The following is a 26,041-nucleotide window of genomic DNA, read 5'->3' as shown; positions in this document are numbered from 1 at the left end:
GAAAGGGTAGTGCTGCCCTCCTGCTTCTGCTGGGCAAGGCTCGAGAGGGATTGCCCCAGCTTTAAAATCTGGCCCCTGAGGAGGCAGGCAGCACTGCTGGCTTCATACAAACAAGACCTGATTGTAGCTAAAAAAACCTGAATTTTCCTGATTACAGATCATCAGAGAGATTTGCAGGCAGAGGAACCAGGTAGGTTCAGGAAAATTCTCCAATTTCATATTAACAAAAGGGGCCCATTCAAATTTGACCTGTCAGTAAATATGTGCAAATACAGAAGCTTTGGTCAGAGTTTTGATTTTTCAGTTGAAAAATAAGATGCTAGTCATTTCCACTGCAGAGAAAAACCTGACCTTACAACACCCTGAGGGTCTCTTTCCTCTTATCTAGTTGGCTTTAATCTTGCAGTTTTTAAGCCTGTTTTATGATTTTGAGGACCTGACATATATTTGTGGAGAGATTGTAGCAGGCAACACTGCCTTTTAAAAACTGGGCCAAAGCAGTTTTGTGCTCTGGTTCCTTTCAAAGACACAGATGAGGTTATTAACATGTCCATTAGTGTACTTCCCAGGAAGGTTTTGGTGGTCTGCAATGAGGTTTTTATACACACATCTCTGTGTGCTGTGTCACCTCCTGGCTGTGCAGATGATGCTGGGGACTGGGGACTGTTTCCAGTCGTGCAGCCTGAAGGCTATTCTTTGTGTGGCCATTTGCAGACAGATAAAACTCACTCTGCTCATCCTCTGAACTAGCCAAAAGCTATATAATCTCTCACCAGGACCAATTAATTCATGTTCAGCAGCTGGCTCATTAGTAATGGCTGCTCAGTTTTCAGTTAGTTTGCAGTGTGAGCAGGGGGAGCTTAAGTCTGGAAGATGTTGAGTAACCTGGGAATAACTGTTTAAAACCTGTATGCACATTCAGTCTTTCCATCTGCAAACTGCTAAAATATTTATGTTCCTGAGACACTGAGCCTCACTTCCTAGATATTTGCAGAATGTATGGAGATATTAGCAAAAAAGTTACACTAAGACTATGTAGTATTATCTTATTATTATTATTATGGATTTTACTTTGGTTCTTGAGTACATGATTGCAGTCCTTTGAGAGAGGGAAACAGAACAAGAACAAAAAAGAAATATAAAAGAACAACCTGTTATTATCACCTCTTCTTCCTCAGAGTGATATTCCCATTCACTGGCTTCCTTTCATGAAAAATAAAGGTGCATAATATCTCTCAAATCAAAGGGATGAGGCATTTTTCAATCCCTGACACATTCTTATTTTCTTAATAAAGGAACTGTAAATGCCCAGGTTCTAACTTGGAACTGATCCTTTAGATAGAGGAGGGCACAGAAACAACTAACCCTGTGTGAAGACACAGAGCTCTAATTCACATGTTCTTGTTAATAACTGCAGTGAAACCAAGTCCCAAATAAAACCTGTGCAGAATCATGCAGATTTAGAGTCAGAGCCACCATGGAGTGGTGGTAACCCAAGAAGATCATTTAGTATCAGACAGCTTTAATGCTCAGGCTCTGGCTCCAGGAAGATAACCGAGGGAATTGTCTGAGAGATCAGCTTGTCATCATGCAGTCCACACTTATGGCTTCAGGGAGAAGCACTGGATTTAGAAAAGCTTGCCAGCCAGGCATAAAAAGACCTTGATGTGAGCAGAGCTGTACTAGAAGGATGCACCTGTAAAGACTGAGAGGTTTCACAGGTGAGTCAACTAGTCAACCCTGTTTTCTGGAGGCACAGGCGTTGATTGAATGTGTTGGTGGAGTATGAAAGAATGTGAGAAACCAGATCCTTAGAAAAACCATTTCCTGCCCTTGACAGATCACTAGGCAAGAAGAGCTTCTGACTGGGAATGTTTATATGGAACCAGCTGATACCAAATATAGTGGCCAGACGCAGATTTGCAATTGCCACTTCTTAATGGAGACCCCAATAGAATAGCTGGTTGCAGGCAGCACCACATGGGATGCAGAGGGCTCTGGCTTGTCAGTCTCTCTTTCATGCATTTTTCATGCACCTCTTCTTGTTCCGTTTGTTTTGTCTTTGTTTTTAGCTGCATCTAGAGGCTTAGTTGTGCTTTTGGTTAGCTGTTTTTCTGTGAAGTCTTACAGGGCTCTCGTCCCCAGTCCTCTTCATCTTCTCCCAAGTCTTCCTTCACCTCTGCTCTCCTTAGTTGTCCATATTCCCATTGCAGGTAAAAATGTTTAGGAGATGATCATCAGCCCTGGTAGGAAGTCAGAATGGAAGGTAAAAGATAACAAGTACATTGGATCTTGAGGATCCAAGCAACATCGCTGGAGACACAGCTGTAGAAATTGCCCAAAAGGAATTGTTTTCCTCTCTGTCTTTTGGAAGGTGTCAGTGAGGGGAGAACTTTTGGGGCCTTTATGAATGAACCCCTTCCTACCAGCATCATTCAGCAGGAGAGGAGTGTTGGCTCCCTCACAGGTGTGCAGTTATCTGCATGGACATAGGGCCTGGGAGCAACTAGGGAAATGGGGGGCTAAACAGAAACTGGAAATTGTGAAGTTTGCCTACAGCCACTCCTTCCTGAAGCACTCTGTAGTCACTCTGCAGGCACAGGTGAGTGCCTGACTTGCCCTTCTGCTCCAGCAGGATCATAAGCTACACAGAGGGATGTGTTGGGGATTGCTTTTGCTCCATTAGAGCCTGAGAGGCCGTAAACAACCCTACCTTGATATTCACTGAGGGCAAGGAAATTAATTGTACACTTCAGCTGTTTTTTTCCCCCATGTTCTATCCTGATGCTTTTCCAAATAAGAGGAGGGGGTTTAAGCTTTAATTTTGCTATTGAGTAGTTTTTCCAAGATGGGAAGAGTTTTTAAAAGTTCAACAGTGAAATAAAAATGTAAGGATGCACGCATGTCTGGTAAGGAAATCTGGACATGCTGTGCCAGTGGCAAATGGAAAGGAGGGGGACTAGAAATGCAGTCTTTTCACAAAAATATTTAATTAAAATGTAATAAAACACTGATTCACAAGAAATGCAGAAAAAAAAAGAGGTGAATTCATTTTTAACAGTAATGTTTTCCATTTTGCAGGGATCTCAGTAATTACTATTAATACATTTTACACCCCAGGATGCTGAGAAATTACAGCCATGCACAAATTTTGTGACAGGACCAAGAATAAAAGTCAAACCACCACTTCTAAATTGTATGCCTTCTCCAGCTGCACTCTCTCAAATATTACTGTTCTCACTCATAACTAATGATTATTAGTTATTTTCCCAGTCACTGTAACACCCCTGGAGAGCCCTTCACTGAATTTAAACACTGGGGGGGAGCTACAGATAATTCAGAGGCAGTAACAGATCAGCTGATCATCTATTTGCTGTTCAGAATATGACGTGGTACCTGCAGTTTACTGGCTTCTAAACACTAACTTTTCAGCACTGCTGAAAGGGAGAAGCACCAAGCAGGAGGGATGAATGTGGGAGGGAGGGAGGGAGGGAGGGAAGGAAGGTAAGGGGGTGGAAAAATGAGCTTTACTGAATAATGAGGAGAGTGAAAATGAATGGGAAAAGAGAGAGAAAAACTGGTTTAAATATTTAATCTCCATTGCATTTGCTTTTGAAGAAGAGACAAAAGGCTTGGAACATCTTTTGTCTTGAACTAATTCTGACCAGAGATGAATGGCATGTGATTGTCACTTCTGTCATTTGCCTTAAGGTGGAGAGAAACAGATTGGCCCTGCTGCATCAGCCCAGCACATCAACCTCTATCTCCAGCCACAGCCAGTGCCTGAAGCTGCAGAAGGTATTAAATTACTCCTGACAGTGCAACTGTATGAGCCCACATTGGCCTGCATCCTGGTGCCAGCGTTGTCAGCATGTGTGGTGCCTGAGAGCTGCACTCTTCTTTGGAGAAGGAAACTCCTTGCAGAGGTCTGAGGAGCAGTTGTGCCTCCCCATATAGTAAGTCACTTCATTTAGTTCTTCACCATTTGAAACCAGGTGCTTAGTGCAACACACATCAGCTCTAACTTCCTCTTCTCTCCCCATTCCTCTGTACATCTTTCTACCCAGCCTCTTTCTGCCACATTCTTTCACTTCCCTTGACTTCCCCTCTGTAGTCCTCTGTCTCTGCTCACCCACAGTCTAGGCAGGGCCAAAAGCCACACAGGTGCCTTGTGTACCAGTCACAACTGCACAATTTGTGGCAGCTTCCACAGCTGAGGCAGCCCCATGGATGAGCTGGCAGGACCTGCATGCCAGCATCAGAGACAATAGGGACATGTGCCAATGGCCATTGCATCAACAAACCAAAGAATCACAGAGCAATTTCTTTTGGAAGGGACCTTAAAGATCATTTAGTCCCACCTCCCCTGCCATGGACAAGGACTCCTTCCCCTAGACCACATTGCTGAAAGCTCCAGCCAACCTGGCCTTGAACATTTCCAGGGATGGGGCATCCACAACTTCTTTGGAAAACCTATTCCAGTGCTTCACTACTGTCATAGTTAGTCTTCTTTTCCTTAATTCTAATACAAAATTTCTCCTTTTCCAATTTGAAATCATCACCAGTTCTAGCCCCTCTCCTTTCTTGTAGACTCTACTTAGGTACTAGAAGGTTCTATAAGGAATACCTTCTCCAGGAAAGGAAAGACAGTCTGTCTTCAAAGGAGAGGTTCTCCATCCCTCCTATCATCTTTGTGGCCCTCTCCAACAGGTCCATGTCCCTAGTATGCTGGGCACTCCGGAGCTGGATACAGCACTCCAGGTGGGGTCTCATGAGAGTTGAGTAGAGGGCAGAATCCCCTCCCTTGACCTACTGGCCACATTTCTTTTGGTGCAGCCCAGGATACAGAGCTGTAAGTGCACATTGCTGGGTCATGTCAAGCCTCTCATCCACCAACACCTCCAAGTCCTTCTTCCCAGGGCTGCTCTCAATTCATTCCCTGCCCTGCCTGTATTTCTTCTTGGGACCACCCCATATGGAAGTTCATGGACGTGGCCTTACTGAACTTCATAAGGTTCACATGGGCTCACCTCTCAAGTCTGTCAAGGACTCTCTGGGTGGCATCCTTTCCCTCCAGACTGTCACTCAGCAAGGTAGGCACAGCCCTTCATAGCAGTGGTGGTTCTCTGTAGCCATTGCCCGTCATCCTCCTAAACAACCTTAGTTGGATAAAAACCTCATTTAGGCTTTCTTTATAGACTGGAGGAGTGGGAGGGAGAAATGCCTCTAGAGACTAATACGTTGCTAGCCTGTCTTTTAAATTGATAAATATCTGCAAGATTTAAGAAAGGCTGATGGTCTCTGACTAATCAGAGGAAACTGCTGAGACTGGGAACTTCTCTTGCTTTGGCAGAGACTTTGTCCTTCTGATTCACTCATTCCCTGTATAACCCTCAAAGCAAAGAGGTGCCGTCATCCCTGCTCCTCAGAGGAGGGGAGATGTAACGTGACTTCACCAGAGCCACTTGTGGTATATATTTGAAAAAGTAGGAATTTTTTGACCTCTGGTCTCTTGAGCGCTGAGGGAAAGTATGAAACCCAGCTTTTTGTCTACTCCTTAACTGGTAGCACACCAGAAGAAAAGAAAGAAAAAACACCAGCCCAAAAAGCTGCAACAATGTCTTTCAAGCTTTTGAAACCTCACAGTTAGCAATTATCTTTCAAAAGTTATTACTTTAAAAGTAATTTATTATTTTACTAGCTGTTCGGGGAGAGATCAAATAAAGCTAAGGTACCTGGTTAAGAATTTTCTTATTTTATTTTATTACCATTTGAGGAACTTGATTGGTTACTTGAAATGCTGGAGAGAATAGCTGAGTAGGAGTTTGGGCTGGGTGAAGCCAGCTAGCCAAGAGTTTTGCATCTGGTTTACAAAAGAGCATGAGTAGGCTGAAATTCCAGGCTGATGAGATGGTCTCCACTATGATTACACTTCTTTCTTGGTAGAGAACTCAGTACACTTGACACGTGAGCCATAGGGATGAAAGAGGAGTTTATTTTCTGGAGCACTACAGGATCTCACTTTGCTGGGTTCTGTGGCCATTCCTGCTCCATTGGCAATGATATTGGGATGCTGGTCACTCTTTTTGGATCTAAGCTACACAAGAGCTGACAAGACACTAGAAATGGTCCAGGTTTTATCTGAACCAATGACTTAGAAATGGGAAGCATCATATCTTATGTCAAAAATTTGTCTGAGCCATGAAAGTACTCTCCCACCTTTTGCCAAAAGGCTCAGGAGATGACAAAGGAAATCTAGTACTGTGGTCCAAAAAGAGTTCAGTTCTGCTCATGACCCAATACCAGTTCAGTACTGATGCAATGTTTCAACAGTGCTCTGCCACATCCTGCCCTTTCTTCCCAAATCTGAAGATTTTTGCAGGATCTGCTGCTTCCCAAATTTGATCAATGTTGTTTTGCCTTTGTGTTAGCCTGTGAGTCCCCAGATGCACATCCTGCTTGGGATGACCATGACCCTGACTTCAGTGAGAGCTGCTTCCTCTCACAGACAGTTCCAGCTGGACTCGTCCCACAGCCTGTGTTGTATCCTTTGAGCTCTGGGAACGCAGAGACACTCACAGGCATGTCAGGCTGTGCCTGCAACTGCCATGGAACCCTCCTCAGTGGTTGCTGTGGACGGCTGTGGACGGGTTTTGTGCAGCATCAGGAGCAAAGGAGGGAAGCTTTGTTCCAAGGGAGGCAAGAGAAACATCCCTGTGCTCTGAGGAAAAGGAGGAGAGAAAGTGAAACTTCTTGGAAATGCCTCAAAAGCTGCAGGAATTGGTGAGGGGAGGAGGCTTCAAGATGATACATACACAGTAGTTGAAAAACCTTTGCGTTCAACAAAGAGTAAATTTCTCAGAAGGAAAAAAAAATGAAAAAGAGGGAGAACTGTGGGAGACCTGAAACTGTGTTTGCATTTGGAAGACTATGCCTCCCTTCAATTTTCTTACTGTCAAAATATCCTGAAAATATCTGTGTTTTTCTTCCTTTCCTGCCCCACCCCCAATTAGGAGTTTAAAGTGGGAAATTCTGAAGTATTTAATTGCAAATTTTTCAAAATCAAGTTTTTGGCATATTTTAAAATAAACTCATAGATCTAAACTACTATTTCAGCTCAAAAAATAAGAAAAAATTCAAGTAGATCAGCAATGAAATAAACTGCAAACATAATGTTTCCTTAGGGTTGAACAAATGCCTTGAATTCGCCCTATTTTTAGTTTGTTTCTCTCTTTTCCCTGAGCTTCAGTTCCGCACGCTTTCAGTTTGTTTTTAATTTCTTTAAATATTAATGAAAGAACAACAGTTACACATTATTCTTTTTTCTTAATCAAGAAATCAAGTAAATGTCTTGAGGTTGAGCAAACAGGGGAAAGCATTCCATACAGCAAAAGATTTACAGAAATTATAGACAGAAAGCCCCTGCTTGGGGAATGAGTCAGTCTGCTGCTGTCTAGCAGAAAAAATCAGCAGGGAGGTATAGAGCTTTTAGAAACAGTTTATGAATTTACAGCTTGCTAAATAAATGAATTCTCTGTGTCTCTCATACATATACACTAACTCATTCCCCACACATGAATACATACAGGTCTCTGGTGGAAAGACAGGGAATGTGCAGTCTGCAATGCACATGAACTTTCTGTTTAGAGGAGAAAATAAAAGATTTTTCCAATAGGCACAAAATCCCACCCCCTCGGCATCCCTCCTTCCCCTGTGTCTGACACTGACTTCAAGGGAGGAGTTGAGCCAATTATCTGTGAGTCCTACAGAAGGAAAATCTGCAATTTGCCAGTAGTTGTGAGAGAGGGAGAAAGGCAGGGAGGGAAGGAAAAAGACTTAACTGGCATATGTAAAGAAAAGCCCCTTTTATCCTAGAGAGAGAATATTTTAAAGCAAATCTCAGACCAGAAGAAAAGAAGCCCGTGGGGAGGGATGAGCCAGGCAAGATCTGGGGAAGCATAGGGTCACCAAAGGCAACTTCCATGCCGACCCTGATCTTTCTGCAGAGGATCTGAGGCAGCACAGAGGCAGGGTGGGCCAGCTGGATGCACCCACTACCCTGCACAAGTGGGTGCTGCTCCTGAAATTCTTTCCCCACAGCAGAGCCTACAAAGTACAACTTGCAAGAAAAGGCGGTGGGAGCAGGAGAGACTCTGCCTCTCCTTTTCTTTAATTAAGCCTGTAAGGGAAAATCTCATCTACCCAAAGGGAAGAACTGTCACCGGTTCTGAGACTCTTCTTTAGCCTAAGTCAGTTGCCTGATCCAGTACTTACATCCATGGGGGAATGCCTTCTGGAGCCCTGCGGTCCTTCCCAATCCTGCTAAGTTCTTGGGAAATACTGGAGAAGAACTGAACCCAGAACAAGCAGCGTGGGATCCACAGAACAGCCTTTTACAACAGCAGCCACCTCTGATTAAAATTATCAGCTTCATCAGACTGCACTGAGACCCAGGACTGCTCCTCCTGGGAAAGAGAGGTAAGAAATCAGCACGGAGTTTGTGGTGAAAGTAGGAAACAAACATCCCACAGGAGTGATTCTGGTGTGCATGAAAATTACAGGGATGCTAGCGGTGAGTAAGAAGTGACAGGTGTGTTATGCATGTTACAGTTTGTGTCTGCCTATGTCCTTTTTAGCTGGGTGCAGTGATTAACACTGGACCGGCAAACAGAGACACAACCAGCAGCTGAGTACAGAGGAGTGCAAGGGAGGTAGTTCAGAAGTCTATTCATGAATGAGGAATTGTAGGGAGAGCATGCACCCTGATGGGAGGTTGGAAAACTAAGGTGGAATAGCTCTGGGCAGGTTGAATAAAGAGTATCTTCCTTAGCTATCTCCCTATGGGTGCTAAGGCTCAAATTTGTCAGTAGCTCACCGGCATTCAGACAAGCACTCTCCACAGCACACAAAAGCAAGTTCATTGTCATTCATTCTGATGCCTGCCTATAAAAAGAGAAGTGGTGCTTAGCACGTAGAGGATAACACAGGATGTCAAGAGAAACGGGGTATAATGTTGATTTTGGACCACAGTTTCAGATTTTTCTGGGCAAATGAGCTTTTCCCTTCATTCAGTGTTATTTAGAGATAACATTAATTGCTTGTATTTCTATGGCTGAAATCCCTGCACTGTACCAATATAAAATGCTATTATAAACTTCCTAGCATCAAGCCTGTACATAAAGCAGAAGGTGCCACCAGGAATTAATCTATGCTTAAGCATTTAATAAACTGGAAGGAAAAGATGTAGATTAAAGCCAGCTGGAGGTTGTTTGTCTCCTCATTCTCTTCTGATTGATTTTGCTTTACTTAGTACATGAACATGTGGTGTCTCTCTGTTTCCTTTCTACTGTCTTTAATATTTTTCACTGTATGAGCCCCTGTACTCCCCCCTGCCACTCCTGGGTGTCAAGGATGAAGTTTCATTGCTTTTCTGAGGAGGAAAGGAGACAGACTGTGTTGAACTAGAGAAAAAACTGGACTGGGGGGATAAGAAGAGAAGGCTCAACACAAAAATGTAAGCTCCCAGTTCAATGGCACACTCTGAGTCAGGTTTGCAGCAGAGGTGATGAGTAGCAACTCCACGAATCAAAATGCTGAAAAACATATTTTGATTTTGAAGGAAATGAAATGCAGTTAAGAAAGCACAGGAGTCCTCTTGACTGAATGCCTTGACAGGTGGAACAAGGACAGTGTAAAGTCAGGTCTCAGCACACATGTTCTGTACAGGACATAAAAGGCTCAAAATGCGTAACTGTGCTCTCTCCCAGATGCTTTTGCACCGAGTTGTACAGAACTGCTCTCTAGCAGGTGTAACCCACACAGTTCATTTGCCCTCACGCAGCTACACTGGTCCATCACGGCCTGAAGAGCTGCCTCATCTCTAGATACAGTCCTGGGCAGTAAAGTAGTTTGTAGTTTTTACAACTCATCTGTTTCCCTTCTCTTCACTGCCAAATAAATAAGCCTCAGAGGGTGAAAACAAGCAATTTTTTGACTGCCCATGCAAAACAATATTGGACTGGCTATGTTGGATAGTGTACATGGCAGTGTTTCAGAGATTGAATATGGTAACTTTGGCACTATTGGAGATAGGTCCTGTGGTAAACAAAGCACAGAATCCAGTTCAAATACCAGCTGTGCTCCTTGCTGTCATTTCTGCCACAGTAATCCCAGCAGTACCATAATTCTGCATGTGTGTGTCTATCCAATGTTGTGTTCTGGCATTAATCTGGCTCTAATATTAGGCTGTCCTGCCCTCTGAATGTAATTCAGAGTGTAAGCTACTCCAAGGAGAGCATTGCATTTTCTTTTGTGCATTAGGTAGGGCTGAATATGCCATTATTGTGCTGCAAATTATGGCAATAATAATAAATAGTCATGTTTTGCTCTTTACTTGGGCTATAGTACAGAGCTTGTAATGATGCTGGATCAGAATTCCAGAGACTTCTTTATTTAGCAGTGACTGTATCTTCACTGCTGCTTTGGTGCTTAGCACATGTTAAACAAAGTAAAATATTTTAAGCTCTTCCCTGAGATAATTGTCAGCTACATAAAAGCTTGGGAGATAAAAGTTACTCAGGGGAAAGATAGGAATCCAGATCTGGACCCAGAAATGATCTTTCTGTGTACATAAAGTACTTGCATTGTAATATTAAATAAACAACACCTAAGTTAAATAAATGGCACAGTGGGAACTTGAATATTCTTTAATAAGAACCTAGTAACTAAAATAAACTCTGTCCAAAGTGTGCCTCCTTTGCTGTACCAGTCAGCTTTCCCCACACAGGGGCTGTATTTTTCTTTCAGCACACGGTTCATTTGAACTGGTACATGAAAAAGGTCTGAGCAGCACTTTTTCTTTCCTACCAAAGTTTCCTGCATCTGAGTGCTATGCCAAAATGCAGTCTCCAGGGTCTCTAGACTCATTTTAGATGTCATGGGTTGGAAATCTTGTCTAATAGCTATTTAAGATGGCTGTCCTTCATCTTTTCTCCTGCTTGTAGTTAGCACCCATGCTTAGCAAGGCCAGTGGCACCCACAACATCTGTATGTATAAAGACTGGAGCTCCTAAAAAATCTGTGTCTCTGCAGTTCACCCATTGACAGCCATCCTGCTACAACAATGATAGTTTGTTTATAGGGAGCTCCCACACTACCAGTCCAAGCAGCAGAATTAAAATCTGTTTTCTAAAAGGTCACTGGAGGCACAGATCTTTGAATTTATCACCAGTGCTATTTTGTGGCTCACGCTCCCTGCATCAGCAATGAATATTGCATGGGACCAGCTATTTAAAGTTACTGAGATGTCTCGCTTGCACTGATGTTAAGCATTATTCTTGCTTCTGTCTGACTTTTGGCTGATCTCAGAAAATGAGTATTATGCACAGCTGCTATTTAGGCAACCAAATGAAGCGATCTAGGTTCTAATGGCAGCTGCAGTGGCTGTAATATATGGGGAAATCTGACCTCTGTGTTTATGTATCTAAATGAGAACCAAGTTCTACTGAAAAATCTGGTAATGTGTGACACAGATGGTAGGAAGGAACCTGGTGTCTCAGTTAAAAAGCAGCTGATAAATTCAGCCCTTAATGTTTAAATGTAACAGCAAAGATAAATTCAGCCCTTAATGTTTAAATGTAACAGCAAATTACAATTCAAAATCATGTTATTTTCAGTGTAAATGCCTTCATTTTTATACTACTTTAAAAGAAAAGAACAACAATAACAATAAAATAAACCCAAAAAAACCCAAAAAACCCACTCACTGAAAATGAGACTGAAAAGTTTAAGCATTTCCAGTGAAAAAGATCTCTGTATGGACCACTGATTGCTCTGCTGTGCAGGACTATGCTCCAGAGTGCTCTTTGGCAAGCTTGTGGTAAGGAGCTGCCTTATTTTACCCGCTATTTTGTTTCTGATCTTTCCTCCAATTCTGCTATTTCCTCTTTCAGGACCCAGCAATGATGAAGACCATGTCTGGTGGAAACTGCAACCTAAACGTGCCGGCCAAGAACTCGTACCGCATGGTGGTGCTGGGAGCCTCCAGGGTGGGGAAAAGCTCCATCGTCTCACGCTTCCTCAATGGCCGCTTCGAGGATCAGTATACTCCCACCATCGAGGATTTTCATCGCAAGGTCTACAACATACGGGGAGACATGTATCAGCTGGACATCCTGGACACCTCTGGGAATCACCCTTTCCCTGCCATGAGGAGGCTTTCCATCCTAACAGGTGAGAAAGTTGGGGAGAAGGTCGTAAGGACAGATGTTAGCTTGAGAAGTGTAGCCTGGGGATGACTGGTTTTTGGGACATAGCTAAAGGGACTGCTTGATTTACTGCAAGATGCATTTCAGTAGAGAGATATTTCCTGGCTGGCATGTTCCCAGCCCTATAAGGAATGCATTAGCCAGAGTGGAGAAGTCCTGTGGGTGAAGATCTGAAATTGAGATTTTCCCTTATCCATCTACCTTCCCCTCCTGCTTTGTATTTTTATTGATGTCACAAATAAATGGCTGAATGCAATTCTGTGTGTATAAAGAGCAGCAAAGGGCAAATAAATTAAGCATGATGTTATAGGATACATACAGTGAAAAATAAATCTAAAATGCACAGAAAGGGAATTTTAACCAAGAAAGTCACAAGGATTTTTTTATTCTGAATATTCCAACCTGATTTCCTTGATTTAATATTCCAGTAGAAGGATTGCTTTACTTTTACCCTTTCTCCTTAATCTGCATCTAATCAAATGTGTTTAAAGAGAAAAGAAGGGGAAATGGTGGGATCATTTTGCATCTTCTCACTGTCAAGCCATTCCTGTTGTGAGCTAAAATATATTATTTAATTATAAAAGTGACAGTAGATGTATATTCGGCCACAGCTCACAACAAACCTTATTTCTGGATTCGCTATCCACCTTTCTAACTGGCTAGTGAAACATGACATTCACATCTGACAAGGCTACAATCCATATATAGTGAGGTCCTAGAACCAGTTTCTGGGATGCAAGTGTGAGCTTTAGTCCCTGAAAGCTCACTTAGCATGTTCCACACGAGTGTCATTCAACGGGCAATGATTTGCCTTATTTTCTACTTGCAAAAGGAATTGTAACTCAGGAAATGTCAAAAGGAAATGCCAGGGGATGTGTGTCATTTATGTATTAGGGTTTTTTCATGGTCTGCTTCTCTTGAGGAAATGCAATGACAGCAGAGCACACTGAGAAACCTCTCATTCCTGACTTGGGTGTTCAGGACTGATTAGCTGTAAACCTTCAATTCAGGTGTTCTTTCGTGTATTGTGTAATCAAAGGGTTAAGGCTGAGTGGCTACCAGCTCTCCACTCTTTCTGGTGTCTGAAGATGATGTGTTTTACATAAAGATACAAATGAAAGGAAGTGGAAGAGCAATGCAGCAGAGCTGAGATAGAAATATGTCTACAAAAGAGATAAAAACAGGCAATAACTTGCAAGCCCAGTGCAAACTAGGAATGCAACTGGATATGACTGGAGTAACATCATAGCCAAAGGTCTTTTCCATAGCACTATAGAAAGATGTGGGGAATTAAATGAGAATAACTAAAGTACAGCTGAGTGAATAGGTGCCAAAGGACCAAACAAAAAATACGGGGAGGAGATGGAAATAAAATAATTCCTTTTTTAAAATTTGCTCCTCTAAAACTGGCTGTGACCAACAAGCCTTTACAATATTTATTTTTTTTTTTAATTGCAGGGGATGTTTTCATCCTGGTGTTCAGCCTGGACAACAGAGAATCCTTTGATGAGGTCAAGCGACTCCAGAAACAGATCCTTGAGGTCAAATCCTGCCTGAAGAACAAGACCAAGGAATCAGCTGACCTACCCATGGTGATCTGTGGCAACAAAAACGACCACAGTGAAATCTTCCGCAAAGTACGCACTGATGAAGGTGAGAATCTTGTCTCCAGTGATGAAAACTGTGCTTACTTTGAAGTGTCAGCAAAGAAGAACACCAATGTGGATGAAATGTTTTATGTCCTCTTCAGCATGGCCAAGCTACCTCATGAGATGAGCCCTTCCCTCCACAGGAAAATCTCCATCCAGTATGGTGATACTTTCCAACAGAAATCCTTCCGGATGCGCCGAGTCAAGGACATGGACGCCTATGGCATGATCTCTCCCTTCGCTCGCCGGCCAAGTGTCAACAGTGACCTGAAGTATATCAAATCGAAAGTTCTCAGGGAAGGGCAGTCAAGGGAGAGAGAGAAATGCATAGTGCAGTGAAGGAGGCTTGCACTTCTGTCTGAAGACAACATCCACATGCAGTGCCTTAAAGAAAAATGGTCTGTGGAAGCAAAGAACAGGCTTTGGGGCTTATTGAGAAAACCCAACACGGAGAAAGGATAACTTCCTGTGGATTCTGCTGAGTCACAAATGTAAATAACATCATCCTTGAAAATGACTGGGAATAATCATACACCTGAGATACAAGTGCATTTTTTTGTCTTTGTAATGTAGTTCCTCTTCATTCCCCTTTTTGTTTCAAAAATACAGTCCTGAGAAGTAAAGACATTTCAACCTTATCGTTACAAAGAAAATAGATCAAAAATGCACAGAAGGCATTAACATGTGATCCAGCATGCATCTCTTACTAAGAGAGAGGAGGTTGTGTGTGTGTGTGTACCTCTGTGTGCCCATGTGCACGTGTGCATGCATGTGTGGAGCTCTCCTTTTACAAAGTGGGACTTGCATTTCAAAAAGCAGCAGTCTTAACTGAGTATTCCCAGATTGGGAGTGGACTCTATATATGGATGCATGACTTTCACTTACTTCTGAGGGTACCTGCATTAAGAACTTGGTTTTATGTTTGTTGGGACAGTTACCATTTGACATTGACATGAATGTTGGTTTGTATTACAGATTTTATTTGGGATTTGTTGGGGTTTTTTTAAATTATCTGGGGGTCAGTTTTTAGCAAAATCAGATGGCAAGAGCATTTGATATTAAACAGTGTCTGCTTTCTACCAGTGAAAGGTGGTTTACATCTGTAACGCTTTCTAATACGTACACTGACGGGAAGTGAAATTATTCTGCAAAAAGCCAATGCATTTGGCTGCTTTGAAAGCCTGGTGTGATGTTGCTTCTCAAAGCAGCCACACCAATTCTGAGTTTCATAATACAAATGCCACCCTTTGCCTTTCTGGCCACTGGACTAATGATCCCTTCCTCTGCCTGTATCAGCTGAGAATGAGCAGACTTATATGTAGAATCAGAACACTTCAGGGGCAGGATTGGATTCTTTTTCAAAAATAAGAACTGAATGGTTATAGGGCCAGCTCCTTCATATTTCTTCTGCTGACATGCTTCTAGTAATTTTGTTCATGGGTTCTCTCACTGTCCAGTAAAGGTTGCCTTGATAATTTGCACTGCAGAAGTCCTTCAGAACAGAAGCTTTGTCCTGGTTGTTCAAACAGGATTGAACTGACTGGTCAGATAAATCTGGGGCTGTCCATTCACTTCTTTCCTTTCTCAGCCCAGTACAGGCTTCCTTATCTTCAGTTCACTCCCTGTTCTGCTTCTGGCTCTTTTGTTTGATGAGCTCCTGTATGCCCTCAAAGTCCAATATATTCTCTCAAATGTGAGCTTGCTACTCTTGCTGACTGGAATGAGATGTGTGCACACATATCTGTGGGCAAAGCATGGCCCCAAGACAGTAAACAACAGTAGAATATATATGTTATATATACCTCAGAAAGACGTTCAGATATATTGTCCCTCCCTCACCCTAAAGTTCTGTGTTTGGCTACATCTGCCTTGCTGTGTCCTGGGCAGAGCTGTGAGCTAGTTTGTGCTATAATTTGACAGGAAACCAAGAATGATGATTGTCTGTAAAAATTAGCCTCTGGGATTCAAAGTCCCATATCCATTTATCAACTCCACCCTTCATTGGTACTGTATTGGTAAAATACACTGTTCTTTTATTCCTGTTGCCAGGGCAGCACCTTTCTGGCCATGTCTCCCTCCCTTCTATAAATATGTATATGGTTTATGATTAAATCTGATTTATTTATTAGCTGCGTCCTGGTTTGGTTGTTTATTTGTTTTTTTTTTTAATTTCTAATTTTTAATTTTTTTTTTAATATTAATTTTAACAAGAATAATGAGGAAGGTCCTGTATTTATGTTGTGCAGGTGAATCTAGGTAAGTGAGTTCTGGGTTGAGAGTCCCAATGAGATCTCCAGTAAGTTCTGGAAGAGCCTTTTATGTCCTCCAGACACCAGGGGCTACACATTTTCCTGTTTGGAACAGAACTGTGTCTATACCCATATCTATCTATCAACTGTCTTTTTGACCACTAACTTATATATACAGATATCTGCAGAGGCAGACAGTTACTTTTTCCCATGCTGCCTCCAAAATGAGAGAACAACAACTCTCTTCTTCCTGCACAGAGCTGACGTGTTGATCCCTGGTGCAATTTTATATGGTCGCTGCAGAGACATCACTGTTTATCTCAGCAATCTCTCCAGGTTGCATCTGTACCTCCCACTTCTGTGAATCCTGGTCCCTCTGAGCACATCCTCACCACTCCACAGACTCCCCACCCAAGTGTATGACTATGAATGTACCAGTGATCAGGCCCTGGGACTCGTGTGTGTCAAGGACATGGAACGGGTTTGAAGATGGAGTGAGAAAGGCATAAGTAATGGATATTGGTTGGGTTAAGGGACCCTGGAGTACTAAATGAGAACTCCTTGCACTATAAACCATGCACTGCCTTACTGACCCTGCATCCACTCTCCCAGGCCTGTAGTATAAAGCTGGATTTTTAAAGAGCCTTCAAAATCAAGTCTCTGTCTTTGTCTTATAACAATGACCATACCATTATTTCCCCTACTTCTCCACATCTCCACACACACAGTCTTTCCATCTCCACAAAGACAGCAGATTTCCACACCCTTCCATGTTCTCCTATTACTGCCTCTTCCACCATGGACACAAAGCCACCCAGCATGGAAAAGAAACATTGCTGTGACAACAGAGGCACAAATGTAGGGGAGGCTGAAGACCAAAGAGCTGGTGCTCACATATGCTGGATGCCACAGGAATGCCAGTGAGCCCCAGCTGTGCAGTCCAGCTTGGCCAGCCAATGCTCAAGGTGAGAAACATCTGAGAAACTGGCTGGGAATGAAGGTGAAGCAGCATTACAGCCACTCACAAAAACAAATGGCAATAAGCAGATAATCTTATTAAAGTAATCCTATTCTTCTCACTGCATTTTGTTACTGATGGTAATTGCTTTTGAAGTTAGATTTTCATGCTCCTGAGGACATTTTTTTTTCTTTTATTGTATCATTACAGTCATTCTATTAATATCTATATATTATTTGGGCTCTAAAAGTGCTTACAGCCCCTAAACCAGCTAGTATGTGTATCAGTTGTTTATTCACAGTTAGCAGCTGTTATGTTCTGTGGAAAGGCCAGGGACTGGGAAGCAGGGAGCAAGGCTACCTTCCTGCATAGGGGACATAAGGTAAGGCAGGAAGAGGAAAGAGGAATTGTTTCTTTCCTGCTAACCACTGAATGTATCTGGCTGTAGAACAGAAAAGGGAAAAGCTTTATGGGAAACTCTTATTATGTGTGTTCAAAAACTGTGAGACCCTGAAAGGAGCAAAGAAGAGACCTACAGCCAGGTTTCAGAGGCATCACCAAAAAGAGAAACTACCTTTTTTTTTTTTTGAGATTCAAGAGACCTGCATGGAACTTACTGCAACCCAAGAAGCCATGAAAATGCACAGGACTAAGGGCAGACCTGGAGGAAGGAATCTGTCTGGAAGAGATGCTAAGAGTACCCTTACTTGGTCTTACCTGGTGTAATTAATTTGCTTTATTCCCGCAGCTACCTCATCCTACATTGCAGTATATAAACCCCATCACTAGTGATGCAAAGCCTTACTTATGGTTTTTGTGTACTTACTTTCAGGACAATAAGCAGAGACCCAGCTGAGGATCAATCACAGCCCTGGAACAAGACTGAGATTTATTTTTTATATTGCTTAACACAGCAAGATTGTCCTTGTCCTGAAGAAATTACCAATCAACACATAGGAGCTGCTATAAATATTGGCAACAATCTAATCAAGTCACAGGGTCAGTACAAATTAGGAAGGAAATAGTGATCATGGTGAATTAAGTAAAAAACAATCTGAGGGTGGAGAGGACAGAACGAAGGCCTGTTTTGACATCCAAAGGATTACATTAGGCTTCTGTTCTGAAGGATCCCCAGGAGAGCTGCTGCCACCAAGCCAGCCTAATGCTAGAGAGAGGCTTTCATGATGCAGCCTCACAAAGAGCATTGTCTCCCTGAGACCCTGGGGTTCAATATGTCTGATTGTTTGAGAGGTCAAAGGTCTTTCACAAAGGCAAGTAGGAAATGGTGGGATAATTTTTTAAAGGGCAGCAGAAGAGAGCTTCAAAAGGGTGCTCACAAAGGGTGAGCAACAGGAGGTTGTCTAGGTAAATAATCAAAAAGATAGGCTAGAATATAAGCTATAAAATGTACCTTTCATCTTTATTTCATACTTCTCTACGCACAAGTCAAAAAGAAGACATTTTATTTAGCCTTTTTGTCCTTCCTCAAATGTTAGCCGATGCTCACTGCTGTGTAGAACCCACCTCCCACCTCTCATTACACCTTTTTCTGCCTTAAATTTACTCTCCTGTCATCTATCTTATTATGGGCTGCTTTGCTAGCTCTGTTCTAGTATCTTGGCTAGGGTAAAAGGTTACAAGAAAAAGTGTTTTTGAAGTAACTGATGATTATTTGATTTGATTTGAAATCACTGTTACATTCAGGGACTTTATTAGCATTATAGTTTCTATAAAATTACACGGTGGCAGGCTCAGATTAAAGGATCTCCTTGAAAAAGTATATAAAACATGATATGATGTACATTTTCCCCACTGGTTTCTATAGCAACAGCCTTTTCTCTGCACTCAGAAAGAGCAGGGAATTTGCAGGGGGGAGATGAGTAGCAGTAGCTCTGCCCTGCTCAGATCTTTCACTTCTGAGTCCTCATGGGAAATTTTCCTCCCTTCAGTTTCTCTTATGTGGAGAAACAAAGACCACCAGCCAGAGCTGCTTTGCAGACTACTCTATATGTCTTGTAAAGCTGTGAGATGGATATTCACCACAAACAAGAAAGTTTTATTGCATGATTTCCGTTTCCATGATGTGACTGTCAACTGGGGCATTTCTCCTGGCACAGTGCCTGATCTGGGGAATACACATGGCAAAGTGCTACGAACCAACTGCTGCACTCAGGTTTGGTTAGAGCTAACTGTGAACCTTGACCGTCTCCACTCTTCCCTGTGCCTGTCAGGCTCACTCTGAGCCTGAGATTTCCCAGAGAAACATTTCCTTCTGCATCATGGCAACATCAGCCAAAGACCTTTCCTTGCCTCTACCATCATTGGTCATCCATAGCAAGCAGAACCACACTAAGTCCCAGGCATCGTGTTCCTAGAAAGTTATTGACAGCTTGGAAGGAGACCAAGAACTAGCAAGAAAAACATTTTATGAGCCTAAGGGGATTGACTTGAGTAAGCCTTAAGAAAACTCTGAAAGGGATAACTCTGTGCTATGCAGGCAAACAAACTCTGAGAGAGCCTGGCTGAAAACCCCTTGATGTGTTTGAGAGGTGGAGATGACAACTGAGACAGCTCTTTTTTAGAGTTGGACAGGGAAATAGCTCAGTAAGGAACAGGAGTATTAAGCAGGAAAATGTAGGAAAAACAGCAGAGCAGATTTTAGGGCAGTGGAATCTACTGGAAATTTTTCTAAGAGATGTCAGGAAAGTCCCATTAGGAAAACACTGGAAAAAACACTGACACCTACATGGCCAGCAGGGATAACCTAGTGTTGGCAGTGGGCTAGGCTGACTGAGACAGTAGGTTTTCTTGATCCCACACACTTGTTTCTGTGATGGACCCTGAACCCAAGTCTGCTTCAAAGAAATTTTCTCAGACTGTCTGTCGTCACTGCACACTCCCAGTCCTACAAGTGGAGGGTTGGTAGCACACTGGTCCCCTCCCAGCAAATCACTAACAATAGAGACAAGACTTCTTACGTCAGACCCTGCTTTTCACAGCATTTCCACAAAGATCCCTGGACTGTTTGGAGCAAACAGCTCCTTTGGTGAATAGTCCATGAACAGCTTTTTGTGCATTTGTTTATTGTTCAGAAGTATTTGATGACTCATTAATGCAAATGGGTCCTGTGCTTTAACTGGGCTGGTTAACTAAGATTATCTGTTCAGATTAAACATGAAAACAAGGATGAATGAGGCCACTGTGTTTCAGGACATCATGTAGCAAAGTAAAATAACATAATAACTTGAGTATGTGTCCTCACATTACTCTGATCTAGAGGCATTTCAGGTGGACTGTATTTATTCAAGAGTGTCCTCTCACAAGCATTTGGCTTTCAGCAGTTAGTATAGAACACTAATTCATGCATAAAAACATTGAATATTTTACACTTCTTCATAACAATATGTCTTGAGTCCATATTTTGAAGTTAAAAAGAAGCAAAACAAAAAACCCCTACAGTTTCCAGAGTTGTGGCTAATGAAGGGGTGGTAATGGACAATTCCAAGAAACAATTCCTTCACATATTAGGACCTTATCTGGAAAACTGGACAATTCTGTTACACTGGGACTTGTGGTCTTTCTGTTCCACTGGGTACTAAAGCCATACCAAACCACAAGAAACACATTTCCAGCAGTGGAGCTGCGTCTTGCATTTCAGAACCCACTAGCATCAGGACTGTGACAGATCCCAACTAGTTCTTCAAAGTCTTTGCAAAGCTTTCAGGAGCTTCAGAGTTAAAGTAAGCTCAAGCTGGCAAAATAACTGTGTGTTAGGTAACACGGGTTTCTGTCTTGTTCTTCAGGTCAGAGACCTAACCACCCCTAGGAAGAGTTCCAGCAGTTTCCACATCCTTTACATAAATCAGTGTCTTGGTTTCCCATCTCTGAGAGAAGGCAAATAGCACTCATGGGATAGCTGAGAGAGGATAAACATCATCTGGATTGCGAGGCACTTGGGTACCTGAGTGATGGATAAACACGTTAAAAGGTGAAGAGGCAGACCGGAAACAAATATCACCTCAATCAGGAGCTGAGCTGCTGCAATGCCAGCTACACAGGAGAGCAATTACACTCTGCATAATCCCTGATTTCTGCTCTACCTACAGGCTTGTTCTCTTCAGCATCTGCTGAGCTGGGAAGTCCTAAAAGCTACAGGATTAAAATAACACACTGGCAAGCCCCTGTCCCTCAACCACTACCTATCTGTGTGCTAAGCAGGAGTGTGGAAAGGTTTTAGCTCAGGGACCCTTGGGTGGATGCACAGCATACCATCTTCTCTCACTCTCTCTCTGCTGGAAAAAAGAGTGTCTCAGGAAAATACAGCCTTGCTAAACACAACTTGAGGGGTTAGATGATGGCATGGGTAAGATCAGTGGCAGTGCTTTTGGCTGGTCCAGGGCAGAATGTGTTATCTTTTCTGTCACAAAACAGTTTGTTCCTTGCTGGGTGGCTCATTGCCAAGGTAATAAATAGAAGTTTCTAAAAAGAAATAAAATAAAAAAGGAAAAATAAACACAGAGCAATGACTTGTTCTGCAAATTGACAGGAAACTTGCCTGAGGCAATGGATAAGGGGTGACAGGGATGAAAAGCTCTCTTGTGGAGCCTTATTAAAGAGAGGAGCAGAGCTCTTCTCAGATACTCTTTATGAGATGCTGCCATCTGGGAAAAATCCAGATTGCCAATTATCAGAGAGAACAATTCCAGCTGGCCACAACACTGTCAAGGCAGAAATTATCTCCTTACACAATGGCACTGACTCAGACTGCTTGCAACTTTTGTCAACTTTGGGGCAGTTACACAAGGTCTGCCATCAGCCATAGTGCTATTTATTTGTATTGTGGAGTCCTGCCCACAGACCAGGACCCCATTATTCCAGACAATATACAAATGAACAACAAATAGGAAAGCCCAATGTATGCAAACACAAGGGCAGAATCCTACTCATTATCTCCTGTACTCCACAGCATCTGTCTTATATCCTATGGTGTCTTCTACCTGTTTCCTACCAGTATCTTATCTGCAACCTTAAGTGAGAAGAAGCAATATTAACCCACCACTTTCCTGGTTAACCTCTGAGAGCTAATTATTTCAGTGAAGACCTCGGAACTACTACATTGTGGCAGTAGCAGAACCAAGACCTAATGTAATTTAGTAATGCTCTTCCTTCAGGTGGCCTTACGGAACAGAGAAAGCAGGTGTAAGGATTATACACTGCTTCTAAAGAGCTCATGGGATGGGTAAAATCTTTATTATTCTTGCACAGGTTCCTCGCAGTGTTTCCCAGCTGTCCTTGCCAAGGAGACTCTTCTTAGGCAAACAGAGCATCTTTGTGGCATGTTGTAGTCCAGTTGTGCCAGCCCCAAGCCGGTTGTGGACCATGGTTGTTCAGACCTAGCTCTGGACTGTGTCCTGAGACAGGCAGAGAAGCTCTCTTACACCAGGCTATCGTGAAATCTGAACCAGGGCAGGAAGTGAGGCAGCCATGCTGGCATTACCAAGTCATGGCAAAGGCCAGCTCACTGCTCTTTCCTTTGGTGACCAGATGGCATCTCAAGGAATGTCTGCCCTTCTCCTGCCCACAATCTGGGACTTCACATAGATCTCAGGAGAAAGAAATGCATCATATACTGCTATAAGCAGGGTACCTACCCACTTTTGAAATACAAGTTGATAGAACAGACATTTTTATCTACCTACAGAATTTAAATCTGAAAGTAGTGAAAAAGCACAAAGACTCTTCAGTGACTCCTTTGTAGAGCTGTAGCAAGAGCTGTTATTTCACCTTGATCTCCCAGAAAAGAATACCTCCGGCACAGGCTTTGGCAAAACAGTTCACAGTACTCTAAAACTTTGTTTCCTCCCTCCACAGGATGATCACTGGAGAAAGGGCTGCCCTTGCATGGCAAAACCCTCACAGATGAAAAAGAATCCAGCCAATGGAGAGAGCCCAGGTAGCAGCAGGACATTGTGCTCTGCTAGACAGTGAGCAGATGTGTAAGAAATGAACACCCTTGGTTCAAGGCCTTACAGATGTTTTCTATCCCTTCTTGGGATTTCACATCTTCCCCAATGAATTTTCTCTTTTCAGACAAGAATTCTGCCAAAGAGGAAAATGTCTGAAAGCACCTCATTAATTGAGGATCCTTGAGTTTTGATGATTTTCCATGAAACTTCAGACTCTGATTCAACTTTAGAAAATTAAATGGGCTTAGGCTCACTTCAGCACTTTTTCAACTTCATCCAAATTGGTTGAGTTAAGAAGGAACATTTAAGGACTGAGATTTATGAGGAGGAAATATTGTTCTTAAACAAATTCCCACTAAAAAGAAAAGTGAAAAAATAAGTGACTTTGCCTGAGAGGTGCTTTAGTAGTGAAGGTGTTCTTAGTAAAACAAGAACTGTCTGAGAGGCCCTTCTGCTTTGCCATTCATTAACATTAGAAAAGCAAATTAAAAAAAGAGAGAAGCTTTCTGTTTCTTAAAAGAACTGATAAAAGGAGTGTATTCCCAAGTGAAATGTTTCATTTGCGATTTTTCCCGTGGTATGTTTTGTCAAACAGGTATTAAAGGGAAACAGAGGGTGGAACTCCAAGCATAATCTGTGCTCCCACCTACGTTTGGCTGGCCCTGTATTCCCTACCTCTATCTTTTACTTCAGTGACTATAGGAGAATATGAAGCAATATCATATAAAGCAGCCAGTTTTGTTTTGACTAGAGGTATGTGGGATGCTCCAGGACCCCAACACAGTAGAATATCATTAGCAAGTGAGTGATAAAACTATCTTTAAATTCGTTCTCTGTTTCTGTCTGCCACTGTTCTTAACTAGGAAGGTCCTGTACTCTTCTATTCCACTCCAATTTTTGCCTTCTTGATGGCTTCTAGTCCATGACCTTGATGTATGCTCAAGCCTGCAACCAGAGTCTCCACAGATACAGTTTCCACAGCCTTTTGGCATGTCTAGGGTAGTGGCTGAGGAGACAAAGGCTTCTCCTCAGCCACCATGGCACAGTGACTGTTCTCTGCAATATGTTGTGCTCCATCTCAGAAATCCATCAGATGCCATTTCATGCCATGTCACACAGAGAACGACAAATTACTGCCAGAACTGAGTGTTTTCCCCTGTCCTGTCTTGCTTCACACAAGTCAACATTGATGCCAGGCAAATCATTAGAAACTGTATGTAAACAGCCTAGATCACAGAAATCTTTCTGAAATTCCAGGCCACAGTGCTTATCTTGTCTGTGTCCCACACCAGCCAGAACTGTTTTGGTCTGCAGAGAAATGAAACTTGTGATAATACCCTAAAAAGGGACTTGTGATATGCTCCAACAGTTGCATGGTGTCTTCCAACAAGTCCATTGTGAGGCACAGCCCCAGACCATCCCAGAAATGTGTACAGCCGGCCAAAATGGCTTTAACTTCAGAAGTGAGAAGTCAAGTGAGGGCACTTTGGAAGCCTTGCAGCACTACACCAGGGTGGTTATGCAAGGCTCACTTGATAAACAGTGCTGTGTTCAAACAGTTTGGTTCTGAGGTACTTACAGAAAAGTACAGCTGAGCCCAAAGTTTAGGGTCAGTAGCCTCAGAGGGACCAGACTATGTTGGCACAACCCTAACAAGTTTGCAGGGCAAGTTTAGGGACAAACCAATCTTTGAGACCATGCCAGCAAGGCAGCAACCTCACAAAGGCCTGACACATGATAACTGGTCCCCAGTTGTCTGCTGTGACAGGAAACATCAGAGGCTCATGCCTTGACATGACTCCAACTGAATATGGGCATTAAGCCAGAAACTGCTCTGTGGTGGGATGTACTGCCTGCCTCTTTGCCAGGAATTGAGTATGTCAAAAAAGGTCAGGCCAAGGGTGACAAGAGTCAATCTTCAGGTTACCCCAACACAGTTAAAGACAATTTACTTCCTGAAGCCTGGAAGGGGCAGAGAAGAGAAAACACAAAAAAGTGGGCAAAACATGGGAAAAAATAAGTAGATAGGGCTGTCACAGGATGAAGATTGTCCTGTGGACAGGAAATGTCTCTTTGGGACAGTTTCAAAAGTTTCATTTTCTGCCTGTGTTCCAGAGGCCAGAGGCAAGAGCCTGACTATTTTTAAAGATAAGTTTGACGCATTATGAAGGACCTTGTGTGACATGATAGGATGCTGCAGTCAGGAAATGAACACCCTGACCCAGGAGAGGCATTCCAGCACTGCGCTCCTGATCTCGGGTTCTGGCCGTCTGCAGGCTTCACTCTCTTTCTCAGGAGGAGACAGGAAAAGAAACGGAAAAAAACTCAGAAGCCAAACCTTTCATTTTACTCCAACAGAAATAATTCAGAGGGAAACAGGTAACGTCAGGAAGCAAACTCAGATGAGTAAAAGAATGTCTAAGGGTGTGTGTATGTCAGATGTCCCCTTTAACTGAGTAGTAGTGCTATTCCTGGGATCTGGGGTTTGACATCAGGCCAGCAGTAGTAGCTGGGCAGCAATGGTCTATGACTTGCTGGGTTGATGTGAAAGCACAAGCCCATGCAAGGTATTCCGAAAGTCTGTACCTCCAATTAGGCTGTGAGAACATGTTGCCAGGGTGAGCCCATACTAGCATGTAATCTGATGCAAGCCCAAAAAGCTGGAGGTGTTTATCCTAAATGCTAAACAAAAACACTGGAAACTAATACCCCAAAGATTTGGTCTTTTATATCTGACCATAAAACTTGAGAAGCTGAACAGTGGTTAAAGAGACAACTTACCTGTTGGAAGTATAGGTCTCATCCTTGGCTAGAAGTCTTGACTGCTTTCCCCTGCCTGGGAACCACAGCTTCAAAGTCCTTGCCTTGTCACAGAAACAGCAAATGCACATTCAGGGAAAGGGACACTACAAAACAGAAGCCACCCAGAAGAAAGCTGGGACAGTTTCCCACC

At 42.8% G+C, this 26,041-nt stretch overlaps 1 protein-coding gene across 1 annotated transcript; it reads left to right on the top strand.

Annotated features, from left to right (window-relative positions):
- The first annotated feature begins 8,406 nt into the window (after window positions 1-8,406).
- RASD2 (RASD family member 2) lies at window positions 8,407-16,043 on the top strand. Its single transcript, XM_053942744.1, has 3 exons — window positions 8,407-8,478; window positions 11,952-12,231; window positions 13,725-16,043. The coding sequence occupies exons 2-3, from the start codon at window positions 11,961-11,963 to the stop codon at window positions 14,252-14,254; spliced, it is 801 nt and encodes a 266-aa protein (XP_053798719.1). The 5' UTR covers window positions 8,407-8,478; window positions 11,952-11,960; the 3' UTR covers window positions 14,255-16,043.
- Window positions 16,044-26,041: the final 9,998 nt, after the last annotated feature.

The sequence above is a fragment of the Vidua chalybeata genome, chromosome 5 (assembly GCF_026979565.1).
Source record: "Vidua chalybeata isolate OUT-0048 chromosome 5, bVidCha1 merged haplotype, whole genome shotgun sequence".
In the NCBI taxonomy this organism is placed as follows: Eukaryota; Metazoa; Chordata; class Aves; order Passeriformes; family Viduidae; genus Vidua; species Vidua chalybeata.
Note: the sequence above shows the minus strand (reverse complement) of the source record. Positions and strands in the feature narration are given on the sequence as shown.

What these genes read in the sequence shown, in the direction of transcription:
- RASD2 (XM_053942744.1), top strand. Translation starts at nt 11,961, where the DNA reads ATGATGAAGACCATGTCTGGTGGAAACTGCAACCTAAACGTGCCGGCC. An exon ending in GAGGCTTTCCATCCTAACAG is followed by an intron (nt 12,232 to 13,724) that starts GTGAGAAAGTTG and finishes TTTTAATTGCAG; the next exon opens with GGGATGTTTTCATCCTGGTG.